At 40.9% G+C, this 20,840-nt stretch overlaps 3 protein-coding genes across 8 annotated transcripts in view; 2 read left to right on the plus strand and 1 right to left on the minus strand.

The window, feature by feature from the left end:
• LOC132875704 (nectin-3-like) lies at positions 1-11,050 on the plus strand. The gene is made up of 4 exons (XM_060912674.1): positions 1-281; positions 3,298-3,729; positions 8,421-8,509; positions 10,659-11,050. Exons 1-4 carry the CDS (start codon positions 221-223, stop codon positions 10,830-10,832), a joined length of 756 nt encoding a protein of 251 aa, XP_060768657.1. The 5' UTR covers positions 1-220; the 3' UTR covers positions 10,833-11,050.
• Positions 10,930-15,685, minus strand: LOC132875705 (thiosulfate:glutathione sulfurtransferase). Of its 3 annotated transcripts, XM_060912675.1 has the most exons (6): positions 14,579-15,685; positions 14,417-14,476; positions 12,970-13,113; positions 12,041-12,154; positions 11,791-11,953; positions 10,930-11,436 (listed from the first exon to the last, which is right to left on the minus strand). In XM_060912675.1, exons 1-6 carry the CDS (start codon positions 14,643-14,645, stop codon positions 11,382-11,384), a joined length of 603 nt encoding a protein of 200 aa, XP_060768658.1. In that variant the 5' UTR covers positions 14,646-15,685; the 3' UTR covers positions 10,930-11,381. The 3 variants fall into 3 exon arrangements, with proteins under 3 accessions (XP_060768658.1, XP_060768660.1, XP_060768659.1); XM_060912676.1 differs by lacking the exon at positions 14,579-15,685 and having other exon boundaries at positions 10,931-11,436; positions 14,417-14,521; XM_060912677.1 differs by lacking the exons at positions 14,417-14,476; positions 14,579-15,685 and having other exon boundaries at positions 12,970-13,254.
• A 1,137-nt stretch (positions 15,686-16,822) lies between these two features.
• LOC132875703 (zinc finger X-chromosomal protein) overlaps positions 16,823-20,840 on the plus strand; it is a 15,624-nt gene continuing 11,606 nt past the window's right edge. Inside the window, exons 1-2 of one of the 4 annotated variants that reach the window (XM_060912671.1) lie at positions 18,181-18,334; positions 20,540-20,630. The gene's annotated coding sequence lies outside the window, so the exon portion shown is untranslated. Of the gene's footprint in view, positions 16,847-18,174; positions 18,335-20,539; positions 20,631-20,840 lie in introns of those variants that run through there. The other 3 variants (XM_060912672.1, XM_060912673.1, XM_060912670.1) reach the window with 3 other exon arrangements.

A 20,840-nucleotide genomic window follows, 5' to 3' on the forward strand; every position in this document is an offset into this window, starting at 1 on the left:
ACCACAGAGATTGTAAAAACGAGTGTATAATCACTGTGACTATGATCTTTACATCCTGTTTGTGTGTGCGTGTGTCTGTCTGTGTGTGTGTGTGTGTGTGTGTGTGTGTGTGTGTCTGTCTGTCTGTGTGTGTGTGTCTGTCTGTGTGTGTGTGTGTGTGCCTTAAGATTGTGTTTAAACTTCCTGTCACAGTTTTTATATCATTACAGTGTGGGACACAATGAGACGCGGACAAACAAAAGGTTTACTGCTCTTCTGCACCATCAACATCATCTTCACAGGTAACAACTGTGTGTGTGTGTGTGTGTGTGTGTGTGTGTGTGTGTGTGTGTGTGTGAGAGAGAGGGGAATTATACAGGAATTACATTAATTAGAGAAGCTAACCTGGAGAGGATGTGTGAACAGCTCAATCTGAGTTATGAGATTTATGAGATTGTGTTTACTGACCAACAAACAAATAACATTCAGAACATCATGATGTGAGTCAACATTTACACAAAAACATTTACACAAAAACATTTACACAAAACATTTACACAAAACATTTACACAAAAAACAAAAAACATTTACACAAACATTTACACAAAAACATTTACACAAAACATTTACACAAAACATTTACACAAAACATTTACACAAAAAAACAAAAAACATTTACACAAAAACAAAAAAACATTTACAGGTCAATAAATGAAAAAAAAACTTTCTCAGTAAGAGGACGGAGTGTGTGATGTATTTGTGACAAAGCTAAACTGAACATCAGCGTATAACGCAACCTGTAGTGTAGAATTTTCTAGAACTTTTTATTTTAGAGCACTTGTCTTTACTTATTCTTTAAATAAACCTGCTGTGATGAGAAATTTGTTCTAATGTCAGCGAGTGTGAGAGTGATGTAGATCGACTGTACAGCTCCACTTTTAATAAAAAGAATAAAGAAATTTATTATAATAAAATTACAGGAATAATCTGATTGTTGTGTCATAATTAATATAAACAGAGTTGAGTGAATGGTTGTGCATTTACAGGTGTGAAGTGTGTGCCGGTGTGGAATTCCCTCCTGCTATATTAAATATGCTGAATAAATAAAATAATAAAGAAACCAGACATCAGAAAGAAAACGCTGAGTGTTTTAGTTTGTATTTGTTATAAATTTAGGAGGAAAACAAGTCAATAAATTGATGAGGATTAGTGGAGTGTGTTTTATCTAATTTGTACGCACAGAAGAACAGGACGTGTTTTTGTTGTTTCACTTTAGGTGTCAATCCTGAAGAATGAAACAAAACAACTAAAAGATTTTACAAAAACATTTGATTTCCCAAAATGCTCAGGAAAAGGTCGACAGAGTCTCCAAGTTTTTCTGAATGTTTTCAGGGAAAACATTTTCACATGAACATGACATCAGCTCAGCTCACAGGACATTAATTGGCGATGCAGTATTCTGGTTTTTTTTTAATTAGTGATTTGCTCCAGAAGCCCAACTTCAACACTGAGCTCCAAAATAAACCCAAAGTTTGAAGATATTTCTCGAGAACTAAAAGAAACGTGTGTTCATATCCTGATCCGATGCATCGTATCAGTCACGCAGATCGCACACCGTGCTCAGCAGGCCTCATGTTCATTGCTTGTGTTTTTCATCATCCTTAAAAGATCCGGCTCCATTGTTATTAAAATGTTCTCAAGACATCAGAGAGACACGTTAATGAAAAGGCGCTTAAAGGACTCGCTGCAGCACTGTGTCCAGTTTTACAGCAGATTCTGATACAAACTTTTCTGATCTTTCTGGAATGGAACAAACGCCATGGACTGAAGTAAATCTGATAAAATAATATTAGACGGCTGTTGACTTTATAAATAAAAATCTCTTGATTTTGAAAAGCTTTGAAACACAGTTAGCTTGCTTACTCGAGAAAGTTCCACAGGGTGTCTGGGTCAGGAGCTGGATGAAATTATGTTCTGCAAATTACTATTTGTTGGTATAAATTGTGAATTATAATAAAATATAGCCACAAGTAGTGATCAGTGGGGCCTAATCAGACAAAGTTTGAATAATTTCACGAGTTGACCAGCTGAAAGAGGACGATTAGAGGTTTGGAAGCATTATGTGTTCTAAAGGCAAAATTAATTTTGAAAATTCACCAACACATACCATAGAAACAGAGGAAAATATTTAGTGGCTTACTGTAGCAACACTGTATGGCTAATTTATCTGAAATTAAGAATCAGCCTAAAAGTTTCATGAAGATCAGGCATTCACAGTAGCAAATATTGGCTGCTGAAATTTGATTGGCTGTTTGGTGGCCATTTTGGTGAAGCAGACAATTAGGAAATTGAGGCAAATGGGGCCAAGTATAAATCCACCAAATTTTATAGCTTTAGCAGTTATTGAGATATGGACATGTCAGTTGTAGCGTAGTGTATCAAATTTTTGTTAAGTTTGGACCATTGCCTCACAAGATATTGGCTGTAGAGTCATTATGGGCCACACCTTCACATTTGATTGACACATGCCTTTGAAACAAAGAGTTGGATCAATTTTTTGTTAAAAATAAATTTGTGTCAGCATGGGCTGTAGATGATGTATACTAAATTTCATGAGAATCAGATGATAGTTTTCTGAAAGAAAAAGATGATGATGATGATGATGATGATGATGATGATGAAGAATAATCCTTAGAGAAGCAGTAGGGTTCCATCAGCTCTCTCTGTTTGGACCCCTAAAGAGCACTGTGTTGTATCATTCCCCCAGAAGCCCTGCTTTTCACTGTTTTCCAAGTTTCTATGGAAGATAACCTGTCTGGTGTAGACCACACCCACTTCCTGTTTAAATCCTATTTTTTAAAGAAGAAGAAGAAGAAGAAGAACCTTTATTCGTCACATGCACACTTCTTTTTTTTAAAGTGATGTTATTGCAAATGTTATTAGAGCTCCAGATGATGTGAAACAGAAATCAGTTGCAGCATCATTTTATCCAGATATCCACTTTAACGCTATATTATTCACAACACTATAGTTTTCAACAATGGGAATTAATATTAGTGAATTTCTCAGCATTTCTAAAATCTACATCAGAATTAATTAAAAGGAAAAAATGATGAGAAACGACCGAGTGATGATTTTAGTGCCCCATGCTGAACTCCACCAGAGACCATAAACCTCTATTAACTGTTTTATCTCTCCTTCTCTCTCTCTTTCCCTCTCCCTCTCTCCCTCTCTCTCCCCATCTCTCTCTCTCTCTCTCTCTCTCTCTCTCTCCCATCTCTCTCTCTCTCTCTCTCTCTCCCCTGTCTCCCCCCCAGGCTGTGTAGCCGGTGATGATGTGATCATGTCTGACCCTGTGCGAGCTCGTCTCGGTCAGTCTGCGTCTCTTTCCTGTACAGTTAAAGGTGAAGTCCAGACGGTTCTGTCCGTGTGGTCTCGCTGTAATGACTCATCCACCATCGCAGTATTTCATCCTAAATCTCCAGGTGAACACAGCTCTTCCATCTCAGAGCCCTACACCGGCCTCGTCTCAATCACAGAGTACCACACTCTCACCATTACTCGGGTGCAGGATGGAGATTTTGGAGAATACTGCTGCACACTGACCACATTCCCCTCAGGGAGCCTGAAAGGACGAGTCCTGCTTCTGAGAGATGAGGAAGAGAAGGAGAATGTGAGCAAGCAAGAGGAGGAGATAGTGGGTGAGCAAGAGGAGGAGATAGTGGGCAAACCCCAAAGCCCACCTGCAGGTAATAATAACCCAGTGATGGATAATATCACCCGCAGTCCATACAGACGTGTTATGCGACATTTCAGCCTCTCGGATCTGGTTTCTGTCGAGATGTGACCTTCTCAAGCTGAGGGTTTTAAAGCACTTTACAGGCAAAAGATTTACACAAAACAAACAACTAATACAGTTTCTGCCCAGGTTTATAATATTAATGGTATTTTTCCCCACACTGTTGTCATGCTTAACTGTTAAAGACAACACAAATCTATTTGTCCCCAAAGTCACATGATGCAAAATGTCATCTTGGGTCCAAATAAATATGAACCGAACACTTCTCAGAAACGGTAGAAATTTGGGAAAATACACAATGTAACACAAGGTGATGACATTTTAGTTCTTTAACTGGACAATGCAGAGTTTATAGGAAAATGATTATAGATGCAGGATAATGATCCATTAAAGTAGAGTGTAATGGCAAAGTACAAACAGAACTTCCTCCTCACCCATATAAAGGGTTAATTACACTCCTGACCGAGGGACTGGGTGTGGGCGTGGACACGGGCGTGGGTGTGGACCTCTATAGATTAACTCTATAGAATGAAATGAGTCAAAACTCTCCATGTTTAATTCAGTAAACTTTAATTTGATTCAGGAGTTGAAATGACTCAGTGCTGATAAACACTGTTTACTGTGACATTATTAACAAACTAATCAACTTCACACCTACTTTTCTACTGACGTTACACTTTAAATCCAGTGTTTAAAGCCAGAACCAGAAAAACTAAATACACAGAAAAAGAGGAACTTAAACACGATGAACAACGAACACAGGAAGTTGGATCAAAGACATTTACAGTTCTCTGATATTTAAGGGAAGAAGCGGTTGATGAAAGTTCCTCCATAATATTCAGTCACAGACAATAAAACAGTGAGACATGAAAGATCAGAAATTTATATTAAAACTAAAATAAAATACAGTGAAAAGACAAACTCTGGTTTCTTTTAGATGGTGTGTGTGTGTGTGTGTGTGTGTGTGTGTGTGTGTGTGTGTGTGTGTGTGTGAGGATCCTCACTAAATGGCAAAATAAACACAGTGTGTATGGAACAGTAATGCCATGCTGCATAAATGGGCTGTAAAATTCAAATCTGTTTGTTGTTTAGAGTTTCATGGTCAGAACTAATGGAGAAAAAAAATGCAAATTAGAAATGAATTTTATTGATATAATTCCTAATATTGTCTCTATTAAAGTGCAGTGTTTACTTTTCTTCAGCCAGAGATGGGCAGTAATGATGCACTAATACACATATTTAATATAAATCCTGTTATACAGCTGGGTTGTTGGAAATCGTGCTGAACATCGTGAATCAACATTGACTGACAGCATGCGGATTATTTATTCACCACAAAGTACTTGGCAATTAAAATATTTGCAGTAGAGCAGTTTATACACGGAATTATTTAATTATTTTCAGAAAGTGTGGATTTGCCTCCTTCTGCATGCACACACACCAACCCCTGATTATATTATCTCATCTCATCTCATTATCTCGAGTGGCACGGTGGTGTAGTGGTTAGCGCTGTCGCCTCACAGCAAGAAGGTCCTGGGTTCAAGCCCCGTGGCCGGCGAGGGCCTTTCTGTGCGGAGTTTGCATGTTCTCCCCGTGTCTGCGTGGGTTTCCTCCGGGTGCTCCGGTTTCCCCCACAGTCCAAAGACATGCAGGTTAGGTTAACTGGTGACTCTAAATTGAGCGTAGGTGTGAATGTGAGTGTGAATGGTTGTCTGTGTCTATGTGTCAGCCCTGTGATGACCTGGCGACTTGTCCAGGGTGAACCCCGCCTTTCGCCCGTAGTCAGCTGGGATAGGATCCAGCTCGCCTGCGACCCTGTAGAAGGATAAAGCGGCTAGAGATAATGAGATGAGATGAGATTATTAAAACCACTCGCGACATAAAACCAAGTAAAAATAACAGCACACCTGCGCCACCTGCTGGTCATCCTCAGTATGGTTCATGCTTTTCATTTTCTTTCTGAAGTGTACGTCGGGTTTGGGTTCTCCACAGAACATTTAAAGGACTAAATGAAGAACTGTTAATGTGCTAAACAAACCGGTTTCGGATGATATTCCCAGCACCATGCTGTTTAACTCCGCAGATTATAAATTCAGATAATTTCGGTAAAAACTCATCAGAGAGAAAACACACCTGAGTTCTGAACACCACAGCCAAGAGACAGAAACTGATCCAACAGGAGATTCTGCAGGTTTTACTCAGAAGTTTAGTAAGTTCACAAAACCTTTCAAGAATATTTCTGCAGATCATACCTGTCAACTTTGAGGTTTGAAAAAAAGGGATATTTCCCAGATTTTTAACTCAAAATAAGGGAAAATTTGGGAAAGTCATACCCTTCACCAAAAGTGGGTGTGCAGTTGAATGGGGGGCAATTTTCTATCTAGTATTTGTGATTTCCTGTACTCTGGTGCATGTTGGTGATAGCCAAGACCCAAACTCAATATGCTTATGGTTTATAGAGTGCATTTGTGAATAAACTATACATTTATTTTTATTTGCTTTCAGTGGTACCAGTTATTTCCCAAATTAAGGGCTAAAATACGGATCTTATGTTAAAATAAGAAAGGTCATTATATAATCAGTCAATAAATTCAATTCCATTGCAATTTATTATGGTTTTACCATAGTCATGGCCTCGGAACACTAGATAGATAGATAGATAGATAGAGTAATAAAGAGATAAAGAGTAATATAAGATATTAAACCAAGAGTGATTTAAAATGGGTAAGTTTCAGATAGAAAATAAAATAATGAGTGGATAAAACAGTTAATACACCAATTAGTTTACACTAGGCTATTTATGAGGTCTTAGCCAGGACATACTTAATGTAAACATGTGTAGGTGACCTTTGATTATTTGGGAGGCTTTCGTTTTCCCCATGGAAAATTTCTTTGCGATGGAAGAGTCTGGGAACATTCCAGCCACGCACTTGTTGAAATCATCAAAGAAAGAGAGGCTAATGTTTTTCTTAGCTATTAGCATCGCCATCTTCACCTCAGACCTAATCAGTGTTGCCAGATACTGCTGACGTTTTCCAGCCCAAAATATGTTCAAAATCCGCCAAAATGCACTTGAAACCGCCCAACTTGGGTGGGAAACCGCTCAATCTGGCAACTCTGGACCTAATCACTTGCTCAGCCTCGCCTCCGGAAGGAGTTCTGTAATTACTGATGCCTGAGAGGGCGGGGACGTGAATTCATGGCCCGACTTCCTGCTGTAAACTCCTGTCAGAGGCGCGTCATGAATTCTGGACCTACCGACTTTTTTATATTGTGAAAATACGGGACTTTTATATAATGTGAAAATACAGGATATTTTTGGGAAAATAAAAAAACAGGAAGACAGCGGGAAATAAGTCAAAATAAGGGATTTCCCAGGAAAAATGGGAGGGTTGACAGGTATGCTGCAGATTAAAGGGGAAATTAATTTAATCCGTTTAGAATCAGTGTGTAATGTAATTGTTAGGACTGGGGACTGTCTTGACCTCTAGAGGCCGCTGTTATTGCTTTTCTTGTCATGTTTGTTTTGGCCTCTAGAGGCCGCCACTGTTTCTGTGTTTTATGTTTGTTGTTTTCCATGTGTCTTGTGCCCCGCCTAGTCCTCATTAGTGTCACCTGTGTCCTATTTAGTTTGTGTATAAATACCTCTTCAGTTTGGTCCCTAGTCATGGAGTCTTAGTGCTGTAATGCTTTTCGTTAGAACCTCTGTCCCGTGTCCTTGCTTTTGCCCTTGTGTTTTTGGCCTTTTGTTTTCTTGTTGGATTTTTCACTTAACCTTTGGTATCTTCTGAGCGTTTACATTTTTTGCCTTTGTCTTATTTGGTCTTTGAACTTTTGGATTTTCTTTTTTTGATCGATCTTCTGAGCGTTTTGCATTTTGGATTATACTTTTTGTTTTTTGCCCCAGAACCTTTGGATTATACTTTTTGTTTTTGCCCTAGATTGTAAATAGTGTATATATTGTGAATAAATTGTTTTTTGCTACTTTCTACTTCCGCCTCACGCCTCTGCACTTGAGTCATTCCCCTGGTCGCTTAGTGGGGGGTTTGCTGGATCATTACACCAGCGACCCGGGTTCGATTCCCAGCAAAACCCTAACAGTAATTAAATTACTGAGGGAAATGTAAAGGGATCTGAACACAGCGTGCATCCCAATCACCGCCGCCATGAATTAGCCAGTTAGCATTGTGGATGAGCAACATTTACAGCTTGGTGGTTGGATAATTCTACACACTGATTCATTTTTATTAGTATTTGTTGTTGATTATGAAATAAACCTAAACTTCAGCTCAGCCAGTCTGAAGCGTCTCAGTTTTCTTTTTCAGGAAGCAGATTAGCAAACAGAAACACGCTGTGATTAGCAAGAGCATGTGCCAAGCTAGCTGGCTGTTATTAGCACTGAGGAGTCTTTTCTTTTTTAAATTTAATTATATACTGATTTCTCTAGAATTTTAACCAGACAGTTCTACACAAAACATCCACATATGAGAACGTGAACTCGTTAACATGGAGGTGTGTGTTGTGGCTCTAATAAATAATGAGTGAATAAAAACAGACTGTTTTCTACAGAATTCAGACACAAATATTTCCTCAATAAACAGAGTTAAATCCAGTTACTGATGAGTGTTTTATGTCCCTCAGATCTGCCTGCGATGATCGTGTATATCACCTGCGGTGTCGTTGCGTTTGTTATTTTGACCGGGATCATCACCATGCTGCTCTGTATGAAGGTAAAAATGCTGATTTTCATCGTCTTATGGAAAATAATATGTAAAATAGGGATGTCCCGATCCGATCACGTGATCGGAAATCGGGCCCGATCACATGGTTTCAGACTCGATCGGAATCGGGCATTGCCTCCCGATCAGGGATCGGATATATATCTATATAATATATTCTCATTTTTAACACATCAATAGCTATGCGTTGGCACAGAGTGAGACCAGACCTCTAGTCTCAACACAGCAACATCAACGCGTGCGGCATGACATCACTTTGTAGCGGAGACGCTATTGGTTATTGGCTGCCTGTTGCCGGCAAAGTTGAACACGGAAGCAGTTCGAAGCGGAAAGCAAAGCATGAGATCATTTTTTTTTTCGTTGGATGACAAAAGAAACGGGCTCAAACCTGAAAGGGTAGAAATGCTTGTTTTCATCAAGAAAAACGTTCATTTCCTTAATTGAAATTACTGTACACCACTGTGAGATGCGTTCTTAAAAGCAAATTACCGGCACTGTGGCACTTTATTTTTTTTATTTGTTTACATTCCTGCCAGGTATTTTAAGGTTATTTTTTTAATTTGTTATTTATTGTTGAAACTGCCTCACGTAAGTGCTCTGTTTGCTAACGGAGTTGTTGGATGTTAAAATAAGGTGTTAAATAAAAAATGAGGAACATCCTGGATCCGTTTCTTTCCTCGTCTTTATTTTTTATGGATTATAAGAAGTATCGGATCGGGACTCGGTATCGGCAGATACTCAAAATCAAATGATCGGTATCGGATCGGAGGGCAAAAAAACCTGATCGGGACATCCCTAATGTAAAATAAAATGTGTATGGTTTTCTTTTTTATTTTACCTCACAGTTGATCAGACCCAGAGGTTATCTGTAAAAGTTTGTTGCCATCACACCCAAACCTGAACAGATTTTTTTTTTAAATAAAAAATCCACGGTTGAAACAAGAAAAAATGTCTGCACGCTTAGATCCTTTAGTTCTGAACTAAAGGATCTAAGTGTGCAGACATTTTTTCTTGTTTCAACAGTCTTTTGGTTTTGTTTGGCACCTTTTTATCGTGAGTGCGGTGTGATCCGTTTAAATAAAAAATCCACAAAATTCTAAACTATCACATGTGAACAATTAACTTTCATTACTTAGCTACATTAGCCATGTAGCTTCATGTCCTGGCTGATCAACTCCATGTGGAGTAAAGATCTCATCCCACTCAGAACTTTTTATCAGTAAAATCTCTCCACCTTCAATTTTATGAGGTGGACTTTGTGCCATTTTCCCATCAGAAAGAATTTCGGGAAGAACCTTTTTTGGAAGTGAAGAACCCTTTATGATTCCATGAACCCTGAAAAGGAACCTCTCAAGAACCTTTTTCCTGAGTGTTTCAAGTATAGCACTTAGATTGCTGTATGTTTAAACCAGCCCCCCTGACAGGTTATAGGAATTAAAAAGAAAATAACAAGTAATAATTTGGTAACACACGCATACCCAGCTAATACACACTAATACTTTACTACAGGGTTCTACATACAACCTTTAAGAGTTCCTCCAGGGGGACAACCAAAGAACCCTCAAATTTTCTACAAACAGAGTACTAAAATTTATCTTGTAAAATATTTTCTGGCTAAACATTGGAGATCCATCTCTGAAGAAAAATGTTACATCTAGAACCTTTCCCCTTCTACTTGTGCCTCTTGCAGAACCCTTGAAGGACCTACTGTATGTTATTTGTAAAACCCTATAACTGAGGGCTTCTCTGTCAGAAAGGACACCAAGTCCAGCCCTTTTAGGAGGATTAGAACCAATATCAGTCTCCAAAGAACCCTTCAAGAACCCTTCTTTTCAAGAGTGCATCTACTACCAAGAAGTTAAATGTTGAGCTCCTGAGAAGTTCTGGGCACTGAGAAGAAAATACTGAGCAATTTGTTTGTACTGCACACTTCTCTGTTAATACACACACTCGGAGGAAAAAAAGGGGGTTCTTCAAGGATTCTTTAAGAGTACATTGGATAATTAAGTGTTCTCCCAAAAATGTGTTCTACCATTTTTAAATCTTCTGTAAACTGTACACTGGAGGAGTTATTTCTTTGTAAACAGTAAGATGCTGTGCGTTTACACACCACTGTGGTTCTGGTTCTCCTTTTTTACAGAAGAGAAGAAAAGTGCGGAACCCAGTGCATGTGACGGTGTCCCGCGCCTCCCTCTCCCCCAAACAGCCATCACTCCTACAGAAAGACTCACGCACGCCGTCACACACACACAGACGTGATGACGAGGACGGGGAGGATGATTTGTACCTGAACATGAAAAACTCCAAGACGTAGGAACCTTGGTGCTCTTTGAGCCTGTGGTCGCTGATGAACAGGTTCAGTGGTGTAAATAATTCAGTTGAGCTGTAGTTTGTGTAAATGGTGTTGTCTTTATTCTGAAAGAGACACTGGTTTAATTTACTGGTTAATTTCTCTCTGAGGAAACAAACACACAGTAAACACAGTGGAGTTAAACAACAACAACAACAAAATAAATATTTCACTTGTATCCATCTCTGTCTCTTCAGGATGTGTGTAAAGCAGCAGCATGAGAAATAATGCATTTAATAACAGACGGAATCTCACATCATACAAACAAACTAACTAACTAACTAACTAACTAACTAACTAACAAACACAGAGAACTACAGAAAACTCCAGACTCTTTCTTTCCTTCTGCTGTATCAGTAAATGAAAAAGTAGCACAGGGAGCAATCTGGGGTCTAATTACTGCCCCCCCCTCCCACACACACACAGAGGTCCGTTATCAGGTCCTGCTGAAGTGTGTGTGTGTGTGTGTGTGTGTGTGTGGTATAAAACTGATCCTAGAACAGACTGCAGGTCTCACTGGGCTTCACGTGTGAGCCACTCGCTATAACCGCCGACATAATGACGGGCTCTAAGAGAGGGAGAGAAAGAGAGAGAATTATTGGCACCCCTTGTAAAGAGGGTTGGAAAAAATCCACCTTTTGGTGAAGTCGCTTTGTCTCACACTGAAAAAATGAGAAAAACCCAATCTTTAATTGAAATAAATTTATTTAGAGAAAAACAAATCCCTCATCAAGAAATAACTATTTTCAACAAAAACACGTGCCATTATTATTGGCACCCCTGCATTTAATACTGTGTCCAACCCCCTTTACCGGTAAAACAGCACTGAGTCTCCTGTAACATTTTATAAGGTTGGAGATCCAGAGCAGGGCGTGTACCTGCTGTGTGTTTAGTGTAGTGTGAGGTCATTAGAGGTCAGTACCTGCTGTAGCCCAGGCTGTGGACAGTGTGCAGTGCAGTGAGACTGCGGCGCCCCCTCTGGCAGTACAGTATCACATCCAAGGAGTGTTTCTCAGGCATCAGGACACCATAACGCTGTGTGAACTGATCTGGAGTCAGTGTGAATGCCTGCTGTATCCCAGACACTACACACACAAACACAATTATATGTACATTTTTTTCTTTATTTTTTGGTTATAAAGTGTGTGTGTGTGTGTGTGTGTGTCTCTCACATGGAATATTAGCTGCTCCTGGAATGGCTCCTTCCTTAAACTCGTCTGGTTCACGAACATCGAACAGCTGCAAATTTCCAGATGTCAGCATCTGCTTCAATTGCTCATAACTTACTACACACACACACACACACACACACACAGGGTTATGTTTGCAGGCAGAAACAGGAATAGTTTCACTGTTGTAAAAAAGGAATGGAGTTATGATGTATATCCTTATTTAATTTGATCAGATATAAAATTATTGGTCCTTTAAAGAGCAATTTCATACATCAATAAATCTGTTATCAGAGTTTAAAATATAATTCCACTTGATATTACACTGCAGTGTTTAATCAGATTTAAATCTCCGGATTAATCTCCATGGAATTTTGTAAATATCTCAGAAAAGAGAGAAAAATATTCTGTCCAGTTTTATTTATACATTTTTATATTTGTGTTTTATTATCTTTAATAATCATTTTTAAAACCTGAAAACAACATGATATGTGAGCATGTTAGAGTTTGAGGAAATTAAATAAAAGCAGAGTGTAATTTAATTTTCTGATTATTTGCTGGGGGTCAGTTATGAGCTTGTGATCATCAGAGAGAGAGAGAGAGAGAGAGAGAAAGACTGCATTGCACTTCCTGTGTATATGACTTGTCACTGACCTCTGACCTCAAATAGCCTACGTGCAGACTCACATGCAGTTTTGAAGAGAGAAATGACTCCTCTCTCTCTCTCTCTCTCTCTCTCTCTCTCTCCTGTGTTTAAGGTTTATACACTGAACGGTAAAATAGGAAGTTGAGACAGGAAGGGCTTTTCTACTCTCAAATTTTTCCTGTTTCTTAAAGAGAATAACTTCAGTGACAAAAACCTCCAAAACGAGACAACAACAACAACAATAATAATAATAATAATAATAATAATAGGTTAGAGCTTTCTGTACCTGAATCTTCATTCTCTTGATAAAGATTGTGGGGTTTTTGTTTACATGGAGTGTTTGTGAGTCCATCAGAACTGCAGAGCTGCTCTTCTGTCTTCACCAGAGCCCCCAGCAGCCCCACCAGCACCAGAACCAGCACCAGCACAGCTGCACGAAGGAACATCTTCATCTTCATTTTCATCTCCACTTTAAACCTTAAATCTTCTTAAAACACTGTAGCTACTTCTGAGATCTCTCTCTCTCTCTCTCTCTCTCTCTCTCTCTCTCTCTCTCTGTGTGTGTGTGTGTGTGTGTGTGTGTGTGTGTGTTGTGATTCATCACCAGTGCAATGCTACGTGTTAAAAACTGATTGGTTTAGTGGGTGGAGGTTTCCTTGAATTACACTGTTATGACATAGTAAATCAGAACCGGAACCAGGTTTATTGGCCCAGTTTGTTGACACACACAAGGAATTTGGTTCCAGCAGTTGGTGTCTCTCTAGAGATACAGGCAAGGAAAAGAAAAGTTTGAATATATTACAGTGTACATACACTACCGTTCAAAAGTTTGGGGTCACCCAGACAATTTTGTGTTTTCCATGAAAAGTCACACTTTTATTTACCGCCATAAATTGTAAAATGAATAGAAAATGTAGTCGAGACATTTTTCTGGCCATTTTGAGCATTTAATCGACCCCACAAATGTGATGCTCCAGAAACTCAATCTGCTCAAAGGAAGGTCAGTTTTATAGCTTCTCTAAAGAGCTCAACTGTTTTCAGCTGTGCTAACATGATTGTACAAGGGTTTTCTAATCATCCATTAGCCTTCTGAGGCAATGAGCAAACACATTGTACCATTAGAACACTGGAGTGAGAGTTGCTGGAAATGGGCCTCTATACACCTATGGAGATATTGCACCAAAAACCAGACATTTGCAGCTAGAATAGTCATTTACCACATTAGCAATGGATAGAGTGGATTTCTGATTAGTTTAAAGTGATCTTCATTGAAAAGAACAGTGCTTTTCTTTCAAAAATAAGGACATTTCAAAGTGACCCCAAACTTTTGAACGGTAGTGTATATATAAGATATGTGTGTATAATGTAATATAAGCGTATAAAGCACAGACATGTTCCGGGTTTTATTACTGAACTGTAACTCTGTGTTTATAGGTGTGTAATAAACAGAACCTCAGTTTGGTTCTGATGCTGGGCAGATGATTGTAAAACACTGAGGAGGATTTCAGTGGAGCAGAGGAAGGAAGTTTAAACCTCACAATCACGAACACAACCACTAGGGGGAGACGGTGAAGCAGGAAACCACGTCATGGCTGAAACCGGAAGTGACGGTTTGGGTAAAGTGGAGAAGAATATAAATCCTCTTTTAGACCTGTTTGGTTATGTGCCCTGTAGCCACTGTATATATAAATATATGAATATATAAAGGTGTAAAAATAAAACATCATCCTCACCTTCACTCCTGATTAGCCAATAAAGACTGAAGAACTTCATGCTGTTTTGTCCATGTGAGCCTGTAATAATGAATCTTTCGATTACGTTCATTATGTCTTATATTAAATATAGTTAGTTTTTTTTTCTTTTTTATCAGACATCTAATTTTTGGGTTTGTTTACCTGACATGTTTCGACGTACAACTTCCGTCTTCCTCAGAGTGTCACCGGATGTTAATTGGTGACGCATCTTTTATCAGCTGCTGTTTCTGAAGGCGTGGCCTTCCTGTCTGGTTTGACAGGTCGGTCACGCCTTATACTGTCTGTTCGTCCCCTGCAAGATGGCACTCCAGGTATGGGAGAGCATGTATGCTCCCTCATCCCGGTTGATGGTCCTCGGGCTTCGCTTAGGGATCTCCATGGCCTCCCTGATCCAGCGCTGATGTTTGTTATCTTCTGTGCGGATGACTCTGGCATTCCCCCAGTCCATAATATGATTTTCCCTTTTACAGTGATCTGTTATAGCTGACTTATAATTTTCCTGTTGCGCCTTTTCTTTTATTGTTCGGGTTTGTCTTGTAGCTGTCTCCTTTTCGCACTCTTTCTTATGTTCATGTTTTCTTGTGTTGAAACTCCTTCCTGTCTCCCCAATGTAAGTTTTATTGCATAATTTACATGGAATCTCATATATGGTGTTGCATCTGTTGTCCAGATGTATTCTGTCTTTGGGATGAACCAGGATCTGACGGAGTGTTGTGTGTGGTTTGACAGGTGTGTTAATGTTGTGTTTCCTCATTACTCTTTGAATGCGTTCAGTTATTCCCCTGATGTATGGTAATGTAACTACTCCCCTGTGTTCTTGTTTGTTAGTTTGTTTTTTCTCTTTCTTCTGTGTTTTATTGTTCTTAACCTGTTCCACCCCTTTGGATATTGCCCATTGTGGATATTGACATGCCTTCAGTGCGTGTTGTATATGTTGTTCTTCCTGTTCTTTGTCCTGTGGATCTGTAATTATTGCTGTGCGTTCATGTAATGTTCTGACTACTGATATTTTGTGCATTATGGGGTGTTCGGAAGTCCAGTTTAAATATTGGTCGGTGTGTGTGGGTTTTCTGTGTACTTTTATTTTGATGTCCCCATCTTCTGTGTGTTGTATTTTTAAATCCAAAAATGCTATTGACTGCTCCGTTTCTTCTTCATGTGTGAATTTTATATTGCCGGTATTGTCTATGGTGTTAAGATGGTCGGTGAGTTGTTGAGTGTGTCCCCTCTTTACTTTTTCTAGTATGTCATCCATGTAACGTTTCCAGAGTGTTGGTCTGTATTCCGCTGGTATTGTAGTGAGTGCTTTCTGCTCCAGATCCTCCATGAAAAAGCCGCACATGATGGCTGATAGCGGGTCTCCCACGGCAAAACCTTCCTTCTGTCTGTAAATTGTGTTCCTGAACTGAAAGTATGTGGATGTGGCGATGAACTGAAGGAGCTGAGTGATGTCTTGTACGGTGAGGTTTGTGCGTTTCTTGAGCGTCCTGTCTGTTTTTAATTTGTCTTGTACTACCTGTATGGTGGCTTCTGTGGGTGTTCTGGTGAAAAGAGATATGACATCATGTGAAATGAAAACTTCGTCTTGCTGCATTTTGATGTTTTTAGTTCTTCTGCCAGATGTTTTGAGTTTTTGCAGTGTTGGTCTGTGAGTCCTAGTAATGGTTTAATTATTTCGGTGAGTGCTTTTGATAAGTTGTATGTGACCGAACCAATGCTATCTACTATGGGGCGTAATGGTGTTCCTGGTTTGTGTATTTTTGGTGTACCGTAAATCCTGGGGATGACATTGGCTGTGGGTACTAAATGATTGTAATCCTGCTTATCTATTTTATTTTCATCGAGTAGTGGTTTTAGTAGTGCTTTAAGTTTCTTTTTCTTGTCTTCTGTTGGGTCTTTTTTTAATATTTCAAATGCGTTGTCGCTGAGTAATTCATTCATTTTTCGTTCATATTCATCAGTGTCCATAATAACTGTTGTTCTGCCTTTATCTGCTGGGAGGATTGTGATATCTTTATTTTTTGCTAATGTTTTCATGGCTTTGGCTTCCTGTTTTGTGATGTTACTGGGTGGTGGTTTGGCTGTTTTCAATATACCAGCTATTGCGTTTCTTAGTGCTGCTTTTTGTCCCTGATCCTGTATTTTCTCACATGCTAATTCAGTTGCCAGAATGAATTCGTCGTGTGGTATATTGTTCGGTGTGACAGCGTAGTTGAGTCCTTTTGCCAATATACTGCGTTCTGCTTGTGAGAGTTTGTACCTTGATATGTTATGAATCCATTTGTCGTTGTTGTCAAACCAGACAGGAAGGCCACGCCTTCAGAAACAGCAGCTGATAAAAGATGCGTCACCAATTAACATCCGGTGACACTCTGAGGAAGACGGAAGTTGTACGTTGAAACATGTCAGGTAAACAAACCCAAAAATTAGATGTCTGATAAAAAAGAAAAAAAAAAAAACTAACTGTAATAATGAAGTTCTGAGTTTGAACAGTCTCACATATAATTCAGTAGAATTTAAAGTATAAACAATAACAAATAAACCACGGACATGGTTTAACAACTGAGCAAGATGCAGTCCATCATTACAACAACAACAACAACGATACGGAATAAAAACAAGAAATACACACACACACACACACACACACAAAAGTAATATTATTGCATAAATGAAGAAAGACGAAGGTACATAATTCGCTCAGTGTGCGAGCCCTGGGGCCGGCGAGGGCCTTTCTGTGCGGAGTTTGCATGTTCTCCCCGTGTCCGCGTGGGTTTCCTCCGGGTGCTCCGGTTTCCCCCACAGTCCAAAGACATGCAGGTTAGGTTAACTGGTGACTCTAAATTGAGCGTAGGTGTGAATGTGAGTGTGAATGGTTGTCTGTGTCTATGTGTCAGCCCTGTGATGACCTGGCGACTTGTCCAGGGTGAACCCCGCCTTTCGCCCGTAGTCAGCTGGGATAGGATCCAGCTTGCCCGTTGCCCTGTACAGGATAAGCGGCTACAGATAATGGAGGTTAAATGTTGTTTATTTTTTATCTGTTCCCGCCATCTTGAAACTCTACTGGGACCACAACAGAAATAAGTGTTTTTACACTTTATTGTGTTTTCCTTGGTTTAGTTTCATGTTTATTAGTTGTATTGTATTTGTTTACTTTATTTCTTATTTGCATGGGATTTTTTTTTACCTGAATAGATTCTCTCTCTCTCTCTCTAAAGTGCAGGGGCTGAGTGAGCTGCTGAATGTTTATTGCACCCTCTCACATTTTTATTCATCCCTTTATTCATATTTTGTGAAAGCAAACAAATTAAAGAGGGGAAAATAGAAAAGATAGTGAGCAGTGTTGTTTGTGCTGTCCCACTGCTGACCCACAGTAAACCAGGCCAGTGTGCAGCTTGTGGAAGGTTAGCCGCATGCTAAGTGTTAGCCGGGTGTGGGGGCGGGGCCTGGCTCAGAGCTGAGTGGAATAAACACCATCAGCAACGTCACAGTGTTCCAGGAATTATTATAACCTTATAAAACAAACAAACAAACAAACAAACACTTAAAGAGTAAAATGAATGTGGGGAATCCTGACTGACGTCACTCATGAGCAGTGTGACGTGTTCTCGGTTGTAATAAACGCGCCGATTCCGGTTTCTACAGGAAGGTGTGCGGTCTGTTATTATTAATATTATTATTATTGTTGTGTGTGTGTGTGTGTGTGTGTGGGGGGGGGGTGAGTTCGGTGCGCGTGCGGCGGGGCTTTTGGCTGCGCGAGCTCTCTGCGTTTCCGCTCGGCCCCTCCCCCCCCGTGTGTCGGCGCGCGCCTCCTGCTCGGGTGTCGGAACCGCGGGGCCTGCAGGAGAAACACCGACAGACCCTCCGACAAAGGCCGCGCTGTGAGCGCCGGAAACGGTAAGAGCGGCATTCCGACACTATTTCCGCGGCGCGAGGACACTCCCGGGGTTTCCGTGCTGCAGCGGCCGCGCGCGCGGTTCTGCTTGTTGTGTGTAAACTGTCGGTTTGTCTCGCGGATGAGTGAAGGCGCGCGCGGGGCCTCGGGTCGGTGTGTGTGTGCGCGCGCAGGCCGCATTGAGGCCTTTTCCGTCCCGGGGCGGTGACGGGCTTCACGGGCCGCGCGTGCGGAAGCCCGCGGGAACCCGCGCTGTGTTTCTGCGGTGTCCGTGATGTCGGTGTTGGTGCGCGAGAGCACCCTCGACCGAACGCCTCACTTTACTGCGGATTCAAAATGGCGCGCGCGGAAAAGCTTTTCTCTCCTCTCCTCTTCTCTTCTTTTCTTTTTTTTTGTTCTCCGCGGGGACTCGGGCGCAGCGCGCGCCATGTTCGGTGACACGGGAGAGCGCGCGCTCATCCGCCGCCGCCGCCGCTGCCCGTGCAGATGTTGCTCTCTGAGTCGAGCAGCTGTGCATCAGCAGGCCTGAGCTCCAGCGCGCGCGCCATGTTATTATCATGTGACTGTGGAGGCGCTGGAGGAGAAGCTGTGAGCTCCCTGCGCCTCCGCCGGGCTTTGTGTTTACATTCAGGAGCATCATCATCATCATCATCATCATCACTGTAAACAATCACACGGACTCTGACGGTCTGATGAATTCTGCCTGTAAACAGACCCTTCCGAGTCCTGGCCGGTTCCACTCATCCTGTCTCATCTGTAAGAATTAAAGTGACGAGCGAAGCGCAGGGACTCGGGCTTTAATCACACTATCATCAGCCATAATCCTGATCTCACAACCCGGCCCATGGCACTGCTTGGCCCCTCCCTGCTCGCTGCTGGTGGGCATGTCTGTAATGTTACTATGGTTACAGTAAGCCTGCATTCTGCGAATTCTAGACGTCTTTCTGTCAACCGTGACCGGCACCTGGGACCTTTTAGAACCCAGCGGATGACTCTGGAACTCAGGATTTGATGGGAGGATCCCGCCGAGTGTTTGGATCCCGGCCTTTAATCTCTAAGAGTGAACTTCACTGCTCTTTGAATCTGAAGCACATCATATAGCCTCGTGAGCACCAGGGACTAAAGGCCAATTTATGCTGACAACGCAGTCCTTGCAGATGGCATCACAAATGGCATCTGTGTAGCCCCCCCCCCCCCCCCCCCCCCCCCCCCCCCCCCCCCGCAGACGCTCTGCGCGCACCTCCCAAAAATTGTGACCACCGCAGAAGCCTCGCAGACAGTGTCGCAGACAAGAGGGCTCTGATTGGTCCACTCTACATCCGCTGTACACGCACTTCCGCTTCCCTACTTTCCCGGTTTGTTTTGTTTTCACGACTGGCATTTTTAAAAACACGAGCGAAGATGGAGCAGCACGAAGAGCGGTTGATCGAGGAAGTGAGGAAGTACGGACATCTATACGACTCCAGTTCTAGTCATTATAAGTAACCGGAGGATAAACACTCCACTAACCACACCCACCAACTACTCCTAGCGATTTCACGACTTCGCGCCCCCTTGCATTGTGGCGGTGAATAACATCGCGCACGCCTATTACTCCCCGCTCAACGATAAATTACAACTGTCTGCGAAAAGCTATCTGCGAAAGCCTTGTCGCAAGAGCATGCAGAGGCCCTAAAGATCAGCTCACAAGCTAAAAGGTTCGAATGTAGACATACACAGATGCCACAAGCCATGATTTATACGGAGCTCGTTAGCACCAGGTTCAACTCCTTATGAATGCCGAACGCCATCAGAGCAACAGCAGTAACACTCTGATGTAATCGTGTAATAACAGTGTAATATTTACACATTTAAAGCTAAAATGTATCGCTATGGAAACGCCGTGTTTCAGCGCTGATGGATGAACAGAAACAAGTGGAGTTCACAGTGAAGCTGAAGTCACTCACGCACAAGAAAACATTAGTGTGTGTGTAACAAATAAAAAATAAACTGAAAAAGAAAAGTTGACGATTATTATTTAATTATGATTTTTTTGTCTGTGATTTTCTTTGTTGAATAAAGAAACGTAATTGTGACTTTCTGATGTTGACAGAAATGTTTTCTAATAAACTGCCACCCAAACAACAGTTTCATTAAAAAATCTTTCAAAATTATTTTCCTGGTATGTTTCTATAATGTTATTTTATCCATCCATCCCTGATCTGTAGCTGCTTGTCCTGTACGGAGTCGCAGGCGAGCTGGATCCGATCCCAGCTGGCTCTGGGTGAGAGGCGGGGTACACCCTGGACAAATCGCCAGGTCATCACAGAATTTTATTTTATATATAACAAAAAAATTACCAGAGCATTTCTGTAAATTGTTTGATATTTTACAGTAGGATTCACAAAACAGAAATCTATTCATGATATAAATTTATTTTTATTTAAAAAAGGAAATGTTTCTAAAAAGACATGTCAGAAAAATATATAATGTATCAAAATATCAGTAAAATATATCTTCATGTCATTC

The sequence above is a fragment of the Neoarius graeffei genome, chromosome 28 (assembly GCF_027579695.1).
Source record: "Neoarius graeffei isolate fNeoGra1 chromosome 28, fNeoGra1.pri, whole genome shotgun sequence".
Taxonomy (NCBI): domain Eukaryota; kingdom Metazoa; phylum Chordata; class Actinopteri; order Siluriformes; family Ariidae; genus Neoarius; species Neoarius graeffei.

Excerpts from the sequence above, each read along its gene's own strand:
- LOC132875704 (XM_060912674.1), top strand. The coding sequence starts at position 221 with ATGAGACGCGGACAAACAAAAGGTTTACTGCTCTTCTGCACCATCAAC. Across the intron at positions 282-3,297 it reads CATCAACATCATCTTCACAG|GCTGTGTAGCCGGTGATGAT; the intron begins GTAACAACTGTG and ends TCTCCCCCCCAG. Across the intron at positions 3,730-8,420 it reads ACCCCAAAGCCCACCTGCAG|ATCTGCCTGCGATGATCGTG; the intron begins GTAATAATAACC and ends TATGTCCCTCAG.
- LOC132875705 (XM_060912675.1), bottom strand. The coding sequence starts at position 14,645 with ATGCGTCACCAATTAACATCCGGTGACACTCTGAGGAAGACGGAAGTT. Across the intron at positions 14,477-14,578 it reads TGTACGTCGAAACATGTCAG|GCTCACATGGACAAAACAGC; the intron begins GTAAACAAACCC and ends TCATTATTACAG. Across the intron at positions 11,954-12,040 it reads AGGAGCAGCTAATATTCCAT|TGTCTGGGATACAGCAGGCA; the intron begins GTGAGAGACACA and ends TTGTGTGTGTAG.